General features: G+C 31.6%; 1 protein-coding gene across 2 annotated transcripts; it reads right to left on the bottom strand.

The window, feature by feature from the left end:
* Positions 1 to 68: 68 nt before the first annotated feature.
* Positions 69 to 9,271, bottom strand: LOC143349125 (syntaxin-6-like). Of its 2 annotated transcripts, XM_076780110.1 has the most exons (7): positions 8,967 to 9,271; positions 7,755 to 7,950; positions 7,237 to 7,332; positions 4,510 to 4,569; positions 3,653 to 3,885; positions 3,181 to 3,275; positions 69 to 290 (listed from the first exon to the last, which is right to left on the bottom strand). In XM_076780110.1, the coding sequence occupies exons 1-7, from the start codon at positions 8,999 to 9,001 to the stop codon at positions 214 to 216; spliced, it is 792 nt and encodes a 263-aa protein (XP_076636225.1). In that variant the 5' UTR covers positions 9,002 to 9,271; the 3' UTR covers positions 69 to 213. The 2 variants fall into 2 exon arrangements, with proteins under 2 accessions (XP_076636225.1, XP_076636224.1); XM_076780109.1 differs by lacking the exon at positions 69 to 290 and having other exon boundaries at positions 1,137 to 3,275; positions 8,967 to 9,270.
* Positions 9,272 to 14,153: the final 4,882 nt, after the last annotated feature.

Here is a 14,153-nt window from a genome sequence, read left to right as displayed (position 1 = left end):
AGTTTCGTGATAATATTTCAAATATTTTATGCTCTTGGGGAAGGAAATTCATAGAAACTCTGTTAAAAAATATAATAACTGTTAAGTATTTATTGTAATGGATCATAAAATATCGCTATCGATAATTTGTTATTAAAACATAATTCAACACATTCGACTAAATGCTATGAAGAAGAACCAATAATTCTTATGGACGCTAAGAAATTAAATGATTCACTTAATTATAAATAAAATTATTAGAAACACCAATATAGCAGTCAACACTCCAATGGCTACCCATTGTCTCCGATCTAAAACAAACGGAAAGTAACATCACATGCGTCACTTATAAAAAAAGTTATAGAATCAAATTATTTTATCGCTCTTCTATGAACAGAGATAAAATTTAACAAGTAAAATACAATACTGTATAAGAAAAATCAATGCACATATATTTGGCCCTTCTTCAAACAGTGAATATCGTACATTATTTTAAACATGCACTTTTCCAACAAGCTTTTCGCAACAACACTAGAAAATTTTGATTGATACTCTGCACTCAAGACTTATCGGAACTTGTTCAGTAATTAGATAAAAGTAACGTATTTTAAAAATTTATTGTAGGTCACTAAGTGCAAAGAATCAATTAATTTAAACTATTTTCATACTTTAAATAATTCTTTAAAAAAAAAAGAAAGAAAACACTAGATCTGAAGTTATTCGTAACTAACGATTAGTAACTGCAACATTAAATTAACTTATGGAAGCTCCAAAAACAATAATTCTTATATGTATTAATTTTTGTATAAATTATTTTCACATGAACATACGTAAGCATAAATTTAAACAAAATGACACATCTATAAACGCACATTCATAAACATATTTCAAGTGAAAAAGACTGTAATTCCATGGTTGAGAGATTTTATAATACAGATTAGCAAACATTCTAAAATAAAAAAACAACTAAACACAGCTATCAAATTAAGATGTTCTAAAAGTTACTTTCAATTAAAATTAAAGTGTATCATTTGTAAATTGTATTCTCTCAAGCACCGAACTTAATGTAACGAATTCTTATATAATAATCTTACTTCTGTAATTGTTATTTGAATAGTTTGAATGGGTCAGGAGTTTGCGGTACTTTACAGCACATGTACAATATAAATAAAGTCGCAAATTTTATTCATCTGTATCTATTTTCACAATTGGTCATTTATGAGAAATAATATAAAGTGTATCTTTTCATTTTAGCTTTTAGTTACATACTAGAATAAATAATTTCTCTTTTGGTGTGTATTCACAATGTTATATCAATAACACTCTTCTAACAATGGAATAAATATTTTCATTATCTAATTTATCAATTCTTTTTTTTTATTTTTAATTCTCAATTCTAATCTTCCTATAATGATACTTCAAACTACCAACCACTAAATTTCATAGTATTCGCGAACGATTTCGTTTCCATTGCGAAACCAATCAATCAGCAGTCATCATTCGTACAAATAATTGCTTTCACATTTTTCTCTCATTTTTTTTTTCTTTTAAACATTTTCTTCTTTCAAACGTTATATTTTCATTTACATTCATTACACACATAAACTGACTGGTATTTTCGCAAATGTGAATATCTCACAGTATTGTGCACTAAACTATTTCTTTTATCTACGCATTAATTAATACAGTAATATCACATGTTGTACACATTGGAAGTAGAATATCAGAGGTTTCAAATCATACTGCAAATGGTCTTCTAACATTACATGTATTTACCTATACGTTCATTACGTTAAAGTTTCTCTTAGGCACAAATTACTTGCGCTACTTTTCCTGTTTTGACACTTGCCTTACAATATTTGGCGTAACTTTGTTAAATCTGATTGTAAATGAGGTACTTAAATACAATCCATTATTTATCTACAGACTTTTGACATACAACGACTTAACAATATGTCTCTGATACTATTAACGAATTGCAACGTACTACACTTGTCAATACCTATCGTACTACATAGATAATGGTTATTTATGACTGCGAATGGTCCATTTTGATATTATACTTCTGGTATTTACTAAATTTAAACGAACATCAAATTTTGTGAATTGCCAATTTCTCAATTGTTTGTATATGTGTATTTAACGATCGTATTATTCAAAAATTAATATTCTTTGTGTATGTTTACCTCACTCACAGTGAAAATATAAGCAGATATAATTCTTATAATATGTTTAAATGAAAATTATGTAAAGAAAGCATAGAAAATGAACAGACGATAGATAGGATTTGAAGTTAAGTTTAGGTTTCCATATTAATCACTATACAATTTTATAGTTTATATATTTAAAAAAAATAGCACAGGAATATTCCAGTATTTAGGTAATGATTACTATTAAATATCTGTACTAATTATTACTTTTATTTTATGTTCTTAACATATTTTATCTATACTATTAACATTCTCTTAAAACGTAAAACATTTTTTTTTATGCGATAAAAAAAGAAAAATAATGAGAGAAAAAGAATATAAATTTTAATATTTCTATTTGTGCACAAATCGAAAAGTATTTTGGAAAATTTATTTCAATTTATGTTTGCTGAATGATTAAATAATAAATATATACTTTATTAACTTTCATTTTAAATATTATTTTAATGAGATTTCTATTCTCTGATAAATCACTGGATTAATTGCGTGTCTGTAGAACCCTATGCGTGTTTAATAGGGAAAAATAGAAAAATATTTTAAAGGTAAACAATGCTATTAGTTTCGATTAGTTTGGTATGTGTACGAGAAAAAGAAATAAAAATTGTTCATCGACAATGCTAGTATGCAACGTTATAAAGGCAAAGTGAATGTCAACGATAGATTTGTTTAAAAAACCCATAATTTTTCAGTAGTTACATTGAATTGTTATTAATTTGAATGTAAATCAAATGCAAATAATACAACTGAATATTATAAATGTACTCCGATAAAGTAAGCAGTTAAGCAAACGAATGTAAATAACGTTTCAATTTTATAAATTTACTGAATAATTATGGTACAATTGTGGTAACAGTACCTATTCAATCTCCGGAACATAAAAAACAATTAGTTATTGTGTTCGATAAAGACGATAGAGAAGAAGGTTTAGAGGCAAGATCAGAAACACTAGATGTTGCAGTAGTAGGAGCAGGAATGTAATTATTATAGTTACCATTACTCATATGAAGAACTTTGGCCATTTTTTTCATTGTTGCGTCCAATTTAGAATCTGTCACCTCTAACTCATTACCAAATTCATCTAGCATACTGAAATATAAACCAACATTTAGGTAATAATATTTTCACTATTAACACATTCCGCGCTGTACCATTTTTTGAAGACTTTCCGGTCAGGCTGCATACTTTTACGATTTAAAATATAAGATTGTTTTTGACATGTGCCTTACAATTTTTCAATAGTACAAGTAGCAAGAAAAGGATATAGATTTGAATATGCATTAGACGACAATGCAATAAATATAATTTTTAAGAAATTATTCTAGCGAACGCATAGTTGAACATTTATTCTACTAGAATCGTTAGCGGCCTGAACAGAAAGTTCAGCGGGGATTGTATATGCCCCACAAGGCACGGAACGTGTTAATATTATTAGGAATTACAAGGTTTTTAGGCAATAAACTTACACAGCTTGTTCATCTAATTCAGTATTAATTTGTCTAGATACTGTTTTAAGAGAACCGATACTTTCTCCTATCATGTCCAGTTGCTCGTCCTGTTGTCTCATCATGTTGTTCTGTTGCTGTAACGTGTCGCCTAAGAATTGCCTATTCGGGCTATCGATTTCATTTTCCAATTTACTGTACTTAGTCGTACCATGGTTAACAGGAACTCGAGCAGGACTGTTATCCAAAAGTGGCTGCGATACGAATGCATAATTACATATAAAATTAGAGAAAAATTTAATTCTTAAATTAAGCGATAACTATTTAATCATTAAATTACGCGATTTCAAGAATCAAAACATTTTTCAATGATACGATAAATGTAGTTAATCGTAATGAAATTACTTCCTAATGTCATTTTGTGTACGATCGATGATAAGAAGTATTGATTTACCGTATAAACCATTTCCTTATCTCTGTGGAATTTTTTAGAATAGATTTATATCATAGCCTGACTGGCGCTAATTTATTCGTAAAACTATAAAAAAGAAAGAACATACCGTAAGTAAAAAAAGAAAACAAACAGGAATTACTTCTAACGCCGCTGTTGCGACTAACGTTTACAGCTGATTAGCATTATCGGCGATTTGACAGTTTCTCTCGTAGATGTCGCAACGTTCGCGATTTTATTTTATAAGCGAAATTCGAAGACACGAGTAACAAAGTTAATTCATCTAAACTTTTACTTCCGGTATTTGTTAATCATATCGTAATAAATTTGATTACTACAAAACAAGATATAAAGATGAAAATTAAACAAATTCTATTAATACTTTATGTATTCTTATATTTATGAATAAAATTTAATTGTAACACACCTGTCTTGCTGTACTATCGCGGTCCCGACCTCTACTTAAATTCATCTTATCCTTCATGATCTATAACAAAATATCGATCAAGGTATTAAAATTAGGCTACGAATCACACTATACAGGGTGTTCCCCTGGGAAAAATTTTAATGGGAGATTGTAGAGACCAAAACAAGACGAAAATCAAGAATATCAATTTGTTGATGGAGGCTTCGTTAAAAAGTTATTAACGTTTAAAGTTCCGCCCGTTTTGAATTTTTTTCTCGAAAATGCGCAGGATTTCGGGGGTATGTGTAATGACCAAAAACAATTGTAATTGATCCCCGCAATCGAAAATAATTTTTCCAGAACGATTTGAAATTTTTTTTTTTCGACGAAAAATTTAGGCACCTAATTAGATTTTCGGTAAAGAATTTTTTTCTTGAAAATACGTAGGATTTCGGAGGTATGTATAATAACCAAAAATGATTGTAATTGATTCCCGCAACTTAAAATAATTTTTTTAGAACGATTTGAAAAATTTTTTTTTCGCTAAAAAATTTCATACATTCTCGATTTTTTTTCTCGAAAATGCATAGAGTTTCGGGGATATGTCTATTCACCAAAAATGATTGTAATTAAGCTCACTAAATAAAAATAATTTTTCCAGAACGATTTGAAATTTCTTTTTTTCCGTCGAAAAATTTTGCACATTCTCGAATTTTTTTCTAGAAAGTGGGTAGAATTTCGAGAATATGTTTATTCACCAAAAATGATTGTGATTAACCCCACTAAATAAAAATAATTTTTCCAGAACGATTTGAAATTTTTTTTTTTCGTCGAAAAATTTAGGCACCTAATTAGATTTTCGGTAAGGAATTTTTTTTCTCGAAAATGCGTAGGATTTCGGAGATATGTCTATTCATCAAAAGTTATTGTAATTCAGCCCTACAATTGAAAATAATTTTTCCAGAACGATTTGAAAATTTTTTTTTCCGTCGAAAAATTTCATACTTTATCGATTTTTTTTCTCGAAAATGCGTAGAATTTCGGGGTTAGGTGTAATAACCAAAAATGAATGTAATTGACCTCCGCAACTTAAAATGATTTTCTTAGAACGTTTTGACAAATTTTTTTTCCGTCGAAAAATTTCATACTTTCTCGATTTTTTTTCTCGAAAATGCGTAGAATTTCGGGGTTAGGTGTAATAACCAAAAATGAATGTAATTGACCCCCGCAACTTAAAATGATTTTCTTAGAACGATTTGACAAATTTTTTTTCCGTCGAAAAATTTCATACTTTCTCGATTTTTTTTCTCGAAAATGCGTAAAATTTTGGGGTTAGGTGTAATAACCAAAAATGAATGTAATTGACCTCCGCAACTTAAAATGATTTTCTTAGAACGTTTTGACAAATTTTTTTTCCGTCGAAAAATTTCATACTTTCTCGATTTTTTTTCTCGAAAATGCGTAGAATTTCGGGGTTAGGTGTAATAACCAAAAATGAATGTAATTGACCCCCGCAACTTAAAATGATTTTCTTAGAACGATTTGAAAAATTTTTTTTCCGTCGAAAAATTTCATACTTTCTCGATTTTTTTTCTCGAAAATGCGGATATTTCGGGGTTAGGTGTAATAACCAAAAATGAATGTAATTGAACCCCGCAACTTAAAATGATTTTTTTAGAACGATTTGACAAATTTTTTTTTTACCGAAAAATTTCATACATTCTCGATTTTTTTTCTTGAAAATGCGTAGGATTTCGGGGATATGTGTAATGATAAAAAATGATTGTAATTGATCCCCGCAATCGAAAATAATTTTTTTAGAACGATTTGAAAAATTTTTTTTCCGTCGAAACACACATTCTCGAATTTTTTTCTAGAAAGTGGGTAGGATTTCGGGGATATGTCTATTCATCAAAAGTTATTGTAATTGAGCCCCACAATTGAAAATAATTTTTCCAAAACGATTTGAAATTTTTTTTTTCGCCGAAAAATTTCATACATTCTCGAATTTTTTTCTCGAAAATGCGTAAGATTTCGAGGGTATGTGTAATGACCAAAATTGATTGTAATTGACCCCTGCAACCTAAAATAATTTTTTTAGAACGATATGAGAAATTTTTTTTCGCCGAAAAATTGCATACTTTCTCGTTTTTTTTTCTCGAAAATGCGTAGGATTTCGAGGGTATGTGTAATGACCAAAAGCAATTGTAATTGATCCCCGCAATCGAAAATAATTTTTCCAGAACGATTTGAAATTTTGTTTTTCCGTCGAAAAATTTCATACATTCTCGATTTTTTTTTTCGAAAATGCGTAGGATTTCGGAGGTATGTGTAATGACCAAAAATGATTGTAATTGATCCCCGCAACTTAAAATAATTTTTTTAGAACGATTTGAAAAATTTTTTTTTCGCCGAAAAATTTCATATATTCTCGATTTTTTTTCTTGAAAATGCGTAGGATTTCGGTGGTATGTGTAATGACCAAAAATGATCGTAATTGATTCCAGCAACCGAAAATAATTTTTCCAGAACGATTTGAAATTTTTGAATTTAATTGTTAATAACTTTTTAACGAAGCCTCAGTCAACAAATTGATATTCTTGATTTTCGTTTTATTTTGGCCTCTAGAATCTCCCATTAAAATTTTTCCCAGGGGTGGCCGAACACCCTGTATAAAGATACATTCTACACTTAAAAAAAAAAATACTAAATTTAAAAATAGTTGATATTGTACGTAACACGCTTTACCTTCACTTCCTCTCGTGTTTGTTCGATAAAACTTCGTTGAACCGTTAACTCCTTATTATCTATTTTAAATTTCGTCGGATTCTTCTCTACGATACGTATATACGTATATAATGTTAAGAACAATATAGAGCATAGAAACTTGAAATGTACAAAATTATAACGTACAAACTATTGGATCAACGATAAGAGAATTTCGTCATATCTCGAATCAAAACAAATTATTTTCTCATTTGCGTTCTTTATTCAAGCGTAAGATCTCAAAAGTACATCTTTAACATCGTAAGTGAAAATTTAAAAAAAAATTTCAAAAATTAAAATTCGTAATAAAATCGTATCCATAGTTGGGGGGGGGGGCGCTAAAATACCTAGGCACGTCCGTGACATTGCTAACTTTTCGAGGTTAAAGTTCCAAGAACTTCAAACTCGACGTAGGCGTGAAAAAAAGAAAATGAAATAATCTGTTTTTGTAAATATATCACGTACATCGTGCGTAACGTATACACGCATTAAAGGATATGGATCGTATCTTCTAGATCATCCAAATCCCATTCGATCGATCGTAATGCTTTCCGCAATTCTGTAGTCGTCCACTCTAATTCGTCGCGCGAGATCGGGATTCCCCCACTCACAGTAGGGCTCGTGACAATAACATCCTGCAATTCCGTCCAGCGCCCGTATAAACCGCGATTTTTATTCAGGGCCTTACAAACTTCGCTAAAATACAGAAACAGAATTATCGATCCCTGATACCGAACTGTACAATCATTTTAATTAGTTACAACTACGTACTATTTCGTTCGTAAAAGTTAATCCTCGTACGTTGAAATGTAACTATTGCAAAACGAGCGAGATAAAATATCGAATTATCGAATATCGAAATAATCGAATTATTTGATACTTGACGATTAAAATTTTTTATTTATCGATCTCTTCCGTGCTATCGGTATCGATAATCTATGAGCGATAAATTTTATGTGATGAAATATGTATCGTATAATTAAAAGCATAACGTTAATCAGAAAGGTTATGTAATCTTATCGCAATTTCTAGTAAATTTCTACTTCTCCGATAAATCAGTTTTTTATTAATCGTTCTGTCGCTTGCAATTAATCAAAACTGTATTTATTGTAAAAACAAGTACTTATTGTATGACAACGAGTAAAAACATTATACTTAAAAATAATAATTTTACCCGCGTAGAAAAATCTAAAAACAGACCGTAACTATTTAGTTTCTTTTACGTGAAAACGACGAACGTGTTCGTATATTTTATGAATTTAAAAAAAAAAATTTACAAAATCTTACACCGTTGTCGAATGTATTCAATGCCACTTCCGATAAAAATAACAAGTCGGACGTTATATAAATACAAGAAACAGAAAAATATATAAAATGCTTGAGATTAGAGGTGTTTACAATTCATGTACGCCGAGATAAGATTTTGTGCAAAGGGATTGTCGGTAAACCGTATGTGACAAGTGTCGCGACGAGTAGCTATTTGACGTTTCGAAACGTCAAAAGTAAGGTTCCTTTGTAGCGCAGCTCGCGACTATTCTTGAAGGGCTGACGTATATATACAACAGCAATGTCGCGAAAGGTACAACAAAAGTTCAAACTTGACAACCGTGTGAATTTCGTGGCATCGGGATTGTTCGATCGTCGACGAATCCGTACGGTTTGAAAGAAAAAAAAAAACAACAAGCAAAAGTGTTCGTGTAAGTTTTACTTACTCCTTGACGACAAAGAACGGATTCTCCAGCGTCATTCCTTCTTTTAATTTAAAGAGGTGGCCTTTCTCGCCGCCTCACGGCACCCATAGGAATACGTATACGCGATTTGCCGATCATCGGTAGAAATTCCGAACGATCTCAACGAAAGCACCGATTACCCTCGTGAACGATGACAATAATCGAATTGACACTTGCTCGCGCCCCACTGTTACGCTACCACGCGCCGTGGTGTATTGTGACGCCTGCTCCGAATCTTTCTGCAGACGACTATTTATTCGATTTTAACGTTCGTGCGCAAACACGCCTCTCTAAGAGCCACTGTGATATTGATTTCGCGTCGAAACGCGTAAAGCGACGTTCACAGTCACTGGAGAACGGTGCAACCAATAATCGAAACGCCAATGAAATCTGAGAATTAATTATTTAAACATAATTCTTAATTACGGCCTAAGAGTATACGATAATAATATTTACTATCGTTTTCATAAATATTCCCAACTGTTTGATAGTAATTTTACCTTCTACTGCCATCAACTGAACCTGAACAAGAAGAGACTAGTTAATAGTTGCGTGAGTTTCCGATAAATTAAAGTTTAAAGCAGAAGTTAACGAATTTAAGAAAATTAGAATTCAAGAGTAAAACTTAGTGATGATTCCGCCACACAGCGCCATCTCTTGGCGAGCGCGGCAAAACATATATATGATTTTGTATGAGGTTGGCCCTTCTTCGTGTGATCTCATGGGATAAGCTAGATGGCGCAACTAATAATCGAAGCTCCAATGAAATCTGAAGAATAATTATTTAAATATAATTCTTAATTACGGCCTAAGAGTATACGATAATAATATTTACTATCGTTTTCATAAATATCCCTAACTGTTTGATAGTATTTTTACCTTCTACTGCCATTAACTGAACCTGAACAACAAGAGACTAATTAATAGTTGCGTGAGTTTCCGATAAATTAAAGTTTAAAGCAGAAGTTAACCAATTTAAGAAAATTAGAATTCAAGAGTAAAACTTAGTGATGATTCCGCCACACAGCGCCATCTCTTGGCGAGCGCGGCAAAACATATATATGGTTTCGTATGAGGTTGACTCTCGCTTTTTCTCGTGACTTATGGAACAAGCTAGATGTTGCTAGATGGCGCAACCAATAATCGAAACGCCAATGAAATCTGAAGAATAATTATTTAATCATAATTCTTAATTACGACCTAAGAGTATACGATACTAATATTTGCTATCGTTTTAATAAATATTCTCAACTGTTTGATAGTATTTTTACCTTCTACTGCCATCAACTGAACCTGATAAATTAAAGTTTAAAGTAGAAGTCAACGGATTCAAGAAAATTGGAATTATAGTAATTTTACCTTCTACTGCCATCAACTGAACCTGAACAACAAGAGACTAATTAATAGTTCCATGAGTTTCCGATAAATTAAAGTTTAAAGCAGAAGTTAACGAATTTAAGAAAATTAGAATTCAAGAGTAAAACTTAGTGATGATTCCGCCACACAGCGCCATCTCTTGGCGAGCGCGGCAAAACATATATATGATTTTGTATGAGGTTGGCCCTTCTTCGTGTGATCTCATGGGATAAGCTAGATGGCGCAACTAATAATCGAAGCTCCAATGAAATCTGAAGAATAATTATTTAAATATAATTCTTAATTACGGCCTAAGAGTATACGATAATAATATTTACTATCGTTTTCATAAATATCCCTAACTGTTTGATAGTATTTTTACCTTCTACTGCCATTAACTGAACCTGAACAACAAGAGACTAATTAATAGTTGCGTGAGTTTCCGATAAATTAAAGTTTAAAGCAGAAGTTAACGAATTTAAGAAAATTAGAATTCAAGAGTAAAACTTAGTGATGATTCCGCCACACAGCGCCATCTCTTGGCGAGCGCGGCAAAACATATATATGGTTTCGTATGAGGTTGACTCTCGCTTTTTCTCGTGACTTATGGAACAAGCTAGATGTTGCTAGATGGCGCAACCAATAATCGAAACGCCAATGAAATCTGAAGAATAACTATTTAAATATAATTCTTAATTACGACCTAAGAGTATACGATACTAATATTTACTATCGTTTTAATAAATATTCTCAACTGTTTGATAGTATTTTTACCTTCTACTGCCATCAACTGAACCTGATAAATTAAAGTTTAAAGTAGAAGTCAACGGATTCAAGAAAATTGGAATTATAGTAATTTTACCTTCTACTGCCATCAACTGAACCTGAACAACAAGAGACTAATTAATAGTTCCATGAGTTTCCGATAAATTAAAGTTTAAAGCAGAAGTTAACGAATTTAAGAAAATTAGAATTCAAGAGTAAAACTTAGTGATGATTCCGCCACACAGCGCCATCTCTTGGCGAGCGCGCCAAGACATATATATGATTTTATATGAGGTTGGCCCTTCTTCGTGTGATCTCATGGGATAAGCTAGATGGCGCAACTAATAATCGAAGCTCCAATGAAATCTGAAGAATAACTATTTAAATATAATTCTTAATTACGACCTAAGAGTATACGATACTAATATTTACTATCGTTTTAATAAATATTCTCAACTGTTTGATAGTATTTTTGTCTTCTACTGCCATCAACTGAATCTGAACAACAAGAGACTAATTAATAGTTGCGCGAGTTTCCGATAAATTAAAGTTTAAAGCTTAAAAAACAATGTTAACATAATTTTCTTATTATGAGAAAGAAAAAGAAAAATTATAAGTGATAAATAGATTTAAGTATATGATAATATGAAATTTGTCAACAATATATATATATATTATATTTATATTATAAAGAAGTAAGTTAAAATTTAAAATTACAAACAGATTAGTTTTGCTTATACATTACGTATACATTATATATATATATACATAAATATATACAAAATTAAAAAATTTCATATTATATAAATAATATGTATAATAAAAATATCATAAATATATAAATATATACAAAATGTCATATTAATGTATAAAAACGTATATAAATATATATGTATGTTTTCATATAAATGAACATAAAAATTTTCATCACTGATGATTTTATACTTTTTCTTATTTATAGTGTTTTACACCTAAGCAATATTTCTTTTTCGTAGCAACAAACTTATCATTTATTTAAATAATCGACTGAAACAATTTGACATTTGAATGTACAAAACATTGATTTGTTCAAAATGTGTAATTAAGCAGCCTTTTTTATTGCTTAGACTACATTACTATACAATTTAAATTTGGCGCATTTGTAATTCTTTGAATTTCTACTGAGAGGAATTAGCGGAACACTAACGATCTTCGCGCTACTAGAACGCCATCTTTCGGATCACAGTCGTGAATGGAGTTTAATCACGAACGTGATCGTGATTCTGTGATCATTGTGATAAATCACTGTTAGTGATTTTGCACGCCATCTCTAGTAACAACACATGTACTTTGAACATATCGTGTAGTTAAATTTTAGCGCGCCTTGCCGAGCAGAGCGGTTCAACGCTCCATGGGCACCAACCCACCTCCTTACTAAACCACCAACCACGCGACGCAACACTTTATTACGACTCTTTGGCGTTCTACACGGCTGCCACCCCAACTCCATCTAGAGTTTTCCCCTAGGCCACGGGGGAAATGTTCCTAGTGCCCCCTACAACGTGTTTGCGTGTGCAAAGAAGATGCTTGGTAATTTTCTCCTTAAATACCTAAATTAGTTACCGGTACGTCGCGGCGTAGTGAACACTGAATTGTACAATTTCGCGGCAATCTTTTGAAAACGTGCTAGCGAAAGAATGTTTAAATGGTTGTGCATAACGTGAATGTATTACGTTAAAAACTGTTCTGTTATTCCTTGAAGATTCATTATAGACGAAAACGGTGCACGCAAATCCAGTATTTAAAGTGGGTGAGTGAAAAAGTTCTATTCTAATTGTACATGTTTACGTTTGTTGGTTATAACCTCATTTTCTATATGTAGATAGAAATGAATTTACTACACACGTCATACGTTTGCAATAACAGTTTAATATATATATGTATATATATCTTTACATATTAAATTTTGTTAACGCGAAATTAGACTATTAAAATATCTGTGTTTCGTATATAGCTTTTATTGACATGAGAGCAATTATGCATAGACTTTTACCATAGGTGTTCTACGAGTACCAGAAAATATAACATTTACAAAGCAGATATCACATGTTGCAGGACCCGCCACCCCCTCTGATCCGGGTGGGAGAGGCTGATATCGAGGCGAAGCCACAGATGAGGTATCTGGGGCTGATCCTCGATAGCCACTGGCGCTTCGAGGAGCATTTCCGCTGCCTGGCTCCCCGGTTGGAGAGGATGGTCGCGGTTTTAGGCCGAATCCTGCCCAACCTGGGGGGCCCGGCGGGTCGAGTTCGCCGCCTCTACAGGGTGTTCGGTCACCCCTGGGAAAAACTTTAATGGGGGATTCTAGAGGTCAAAATAAGACGAAAATCAAGAATACTAATTTGTTGATGGAGGCTTCGTTAAAAAGTTATTAACGTTTAAAGTTCCGTCCGTTTTTAATTTTTTTCTCGAAAATGCGCAAGATTTCGGGGGTATGTCTATTTACCAAAAATGATTGTAATCGATCCTCGCAACCGAAAATAATTTTTCCAAAACGATTTGAAATTTTTTTTTTCCGTCGAAAAATTCCACACCTTCTTGAATTTTTTTCTAGAAAATGGGTAGGATTTCGGGGGTATATCTATTCACCAAAAATGATTGTAATCGACCCTTGCAACCGAAAATAATTTTTCCAAAACGATTTGAAATTTTTTTTTTCCATCGAAAATTTTAGGCATCTAATTAGATTTTCGGTAAGAAATTTTTTTTTCGAAAGTGCGTAGGATTTCGGGGTTATGTGTAATGACCAAAAATTATTGTAATCGACTCCTGCAACCGAAAATAATTTTTTTAGAACGATTTGAAAAATTTTTTCTTCGCCGAAAAATTTCAACATTTACCAGATTTTTTTTCTCGAAAGTGGATAGGATTTCGGAGGTATGTCTATTCACTAAAAATGATTGTAATTGACCCCTCCAACTAAAAATAATTTTTCCAGAACGATTTGAAATTTTTGATTTTAATTGTTAATAACTTTTTAACGAAGCCTCCATCAAAAAATTGGTATTC

Source organism: Colletes latitarsis, chromosome 12, assembly GCF_051014445.1.
Source record: "Colletes latitarsis isolate SP2378_abdomen chromosome 12, iyColLati1, whole genome shotgun sequence".
Classification (NCBI taxonomy): Eukaryota; Metazoa; Arthropoda; class Insecta; order Hymenoptera; family Colletidae; genus Colletes; species Colletes latitarsis.
This window is presented reverse-complemented; position numbering and strand designations above follow the sequence as displayed.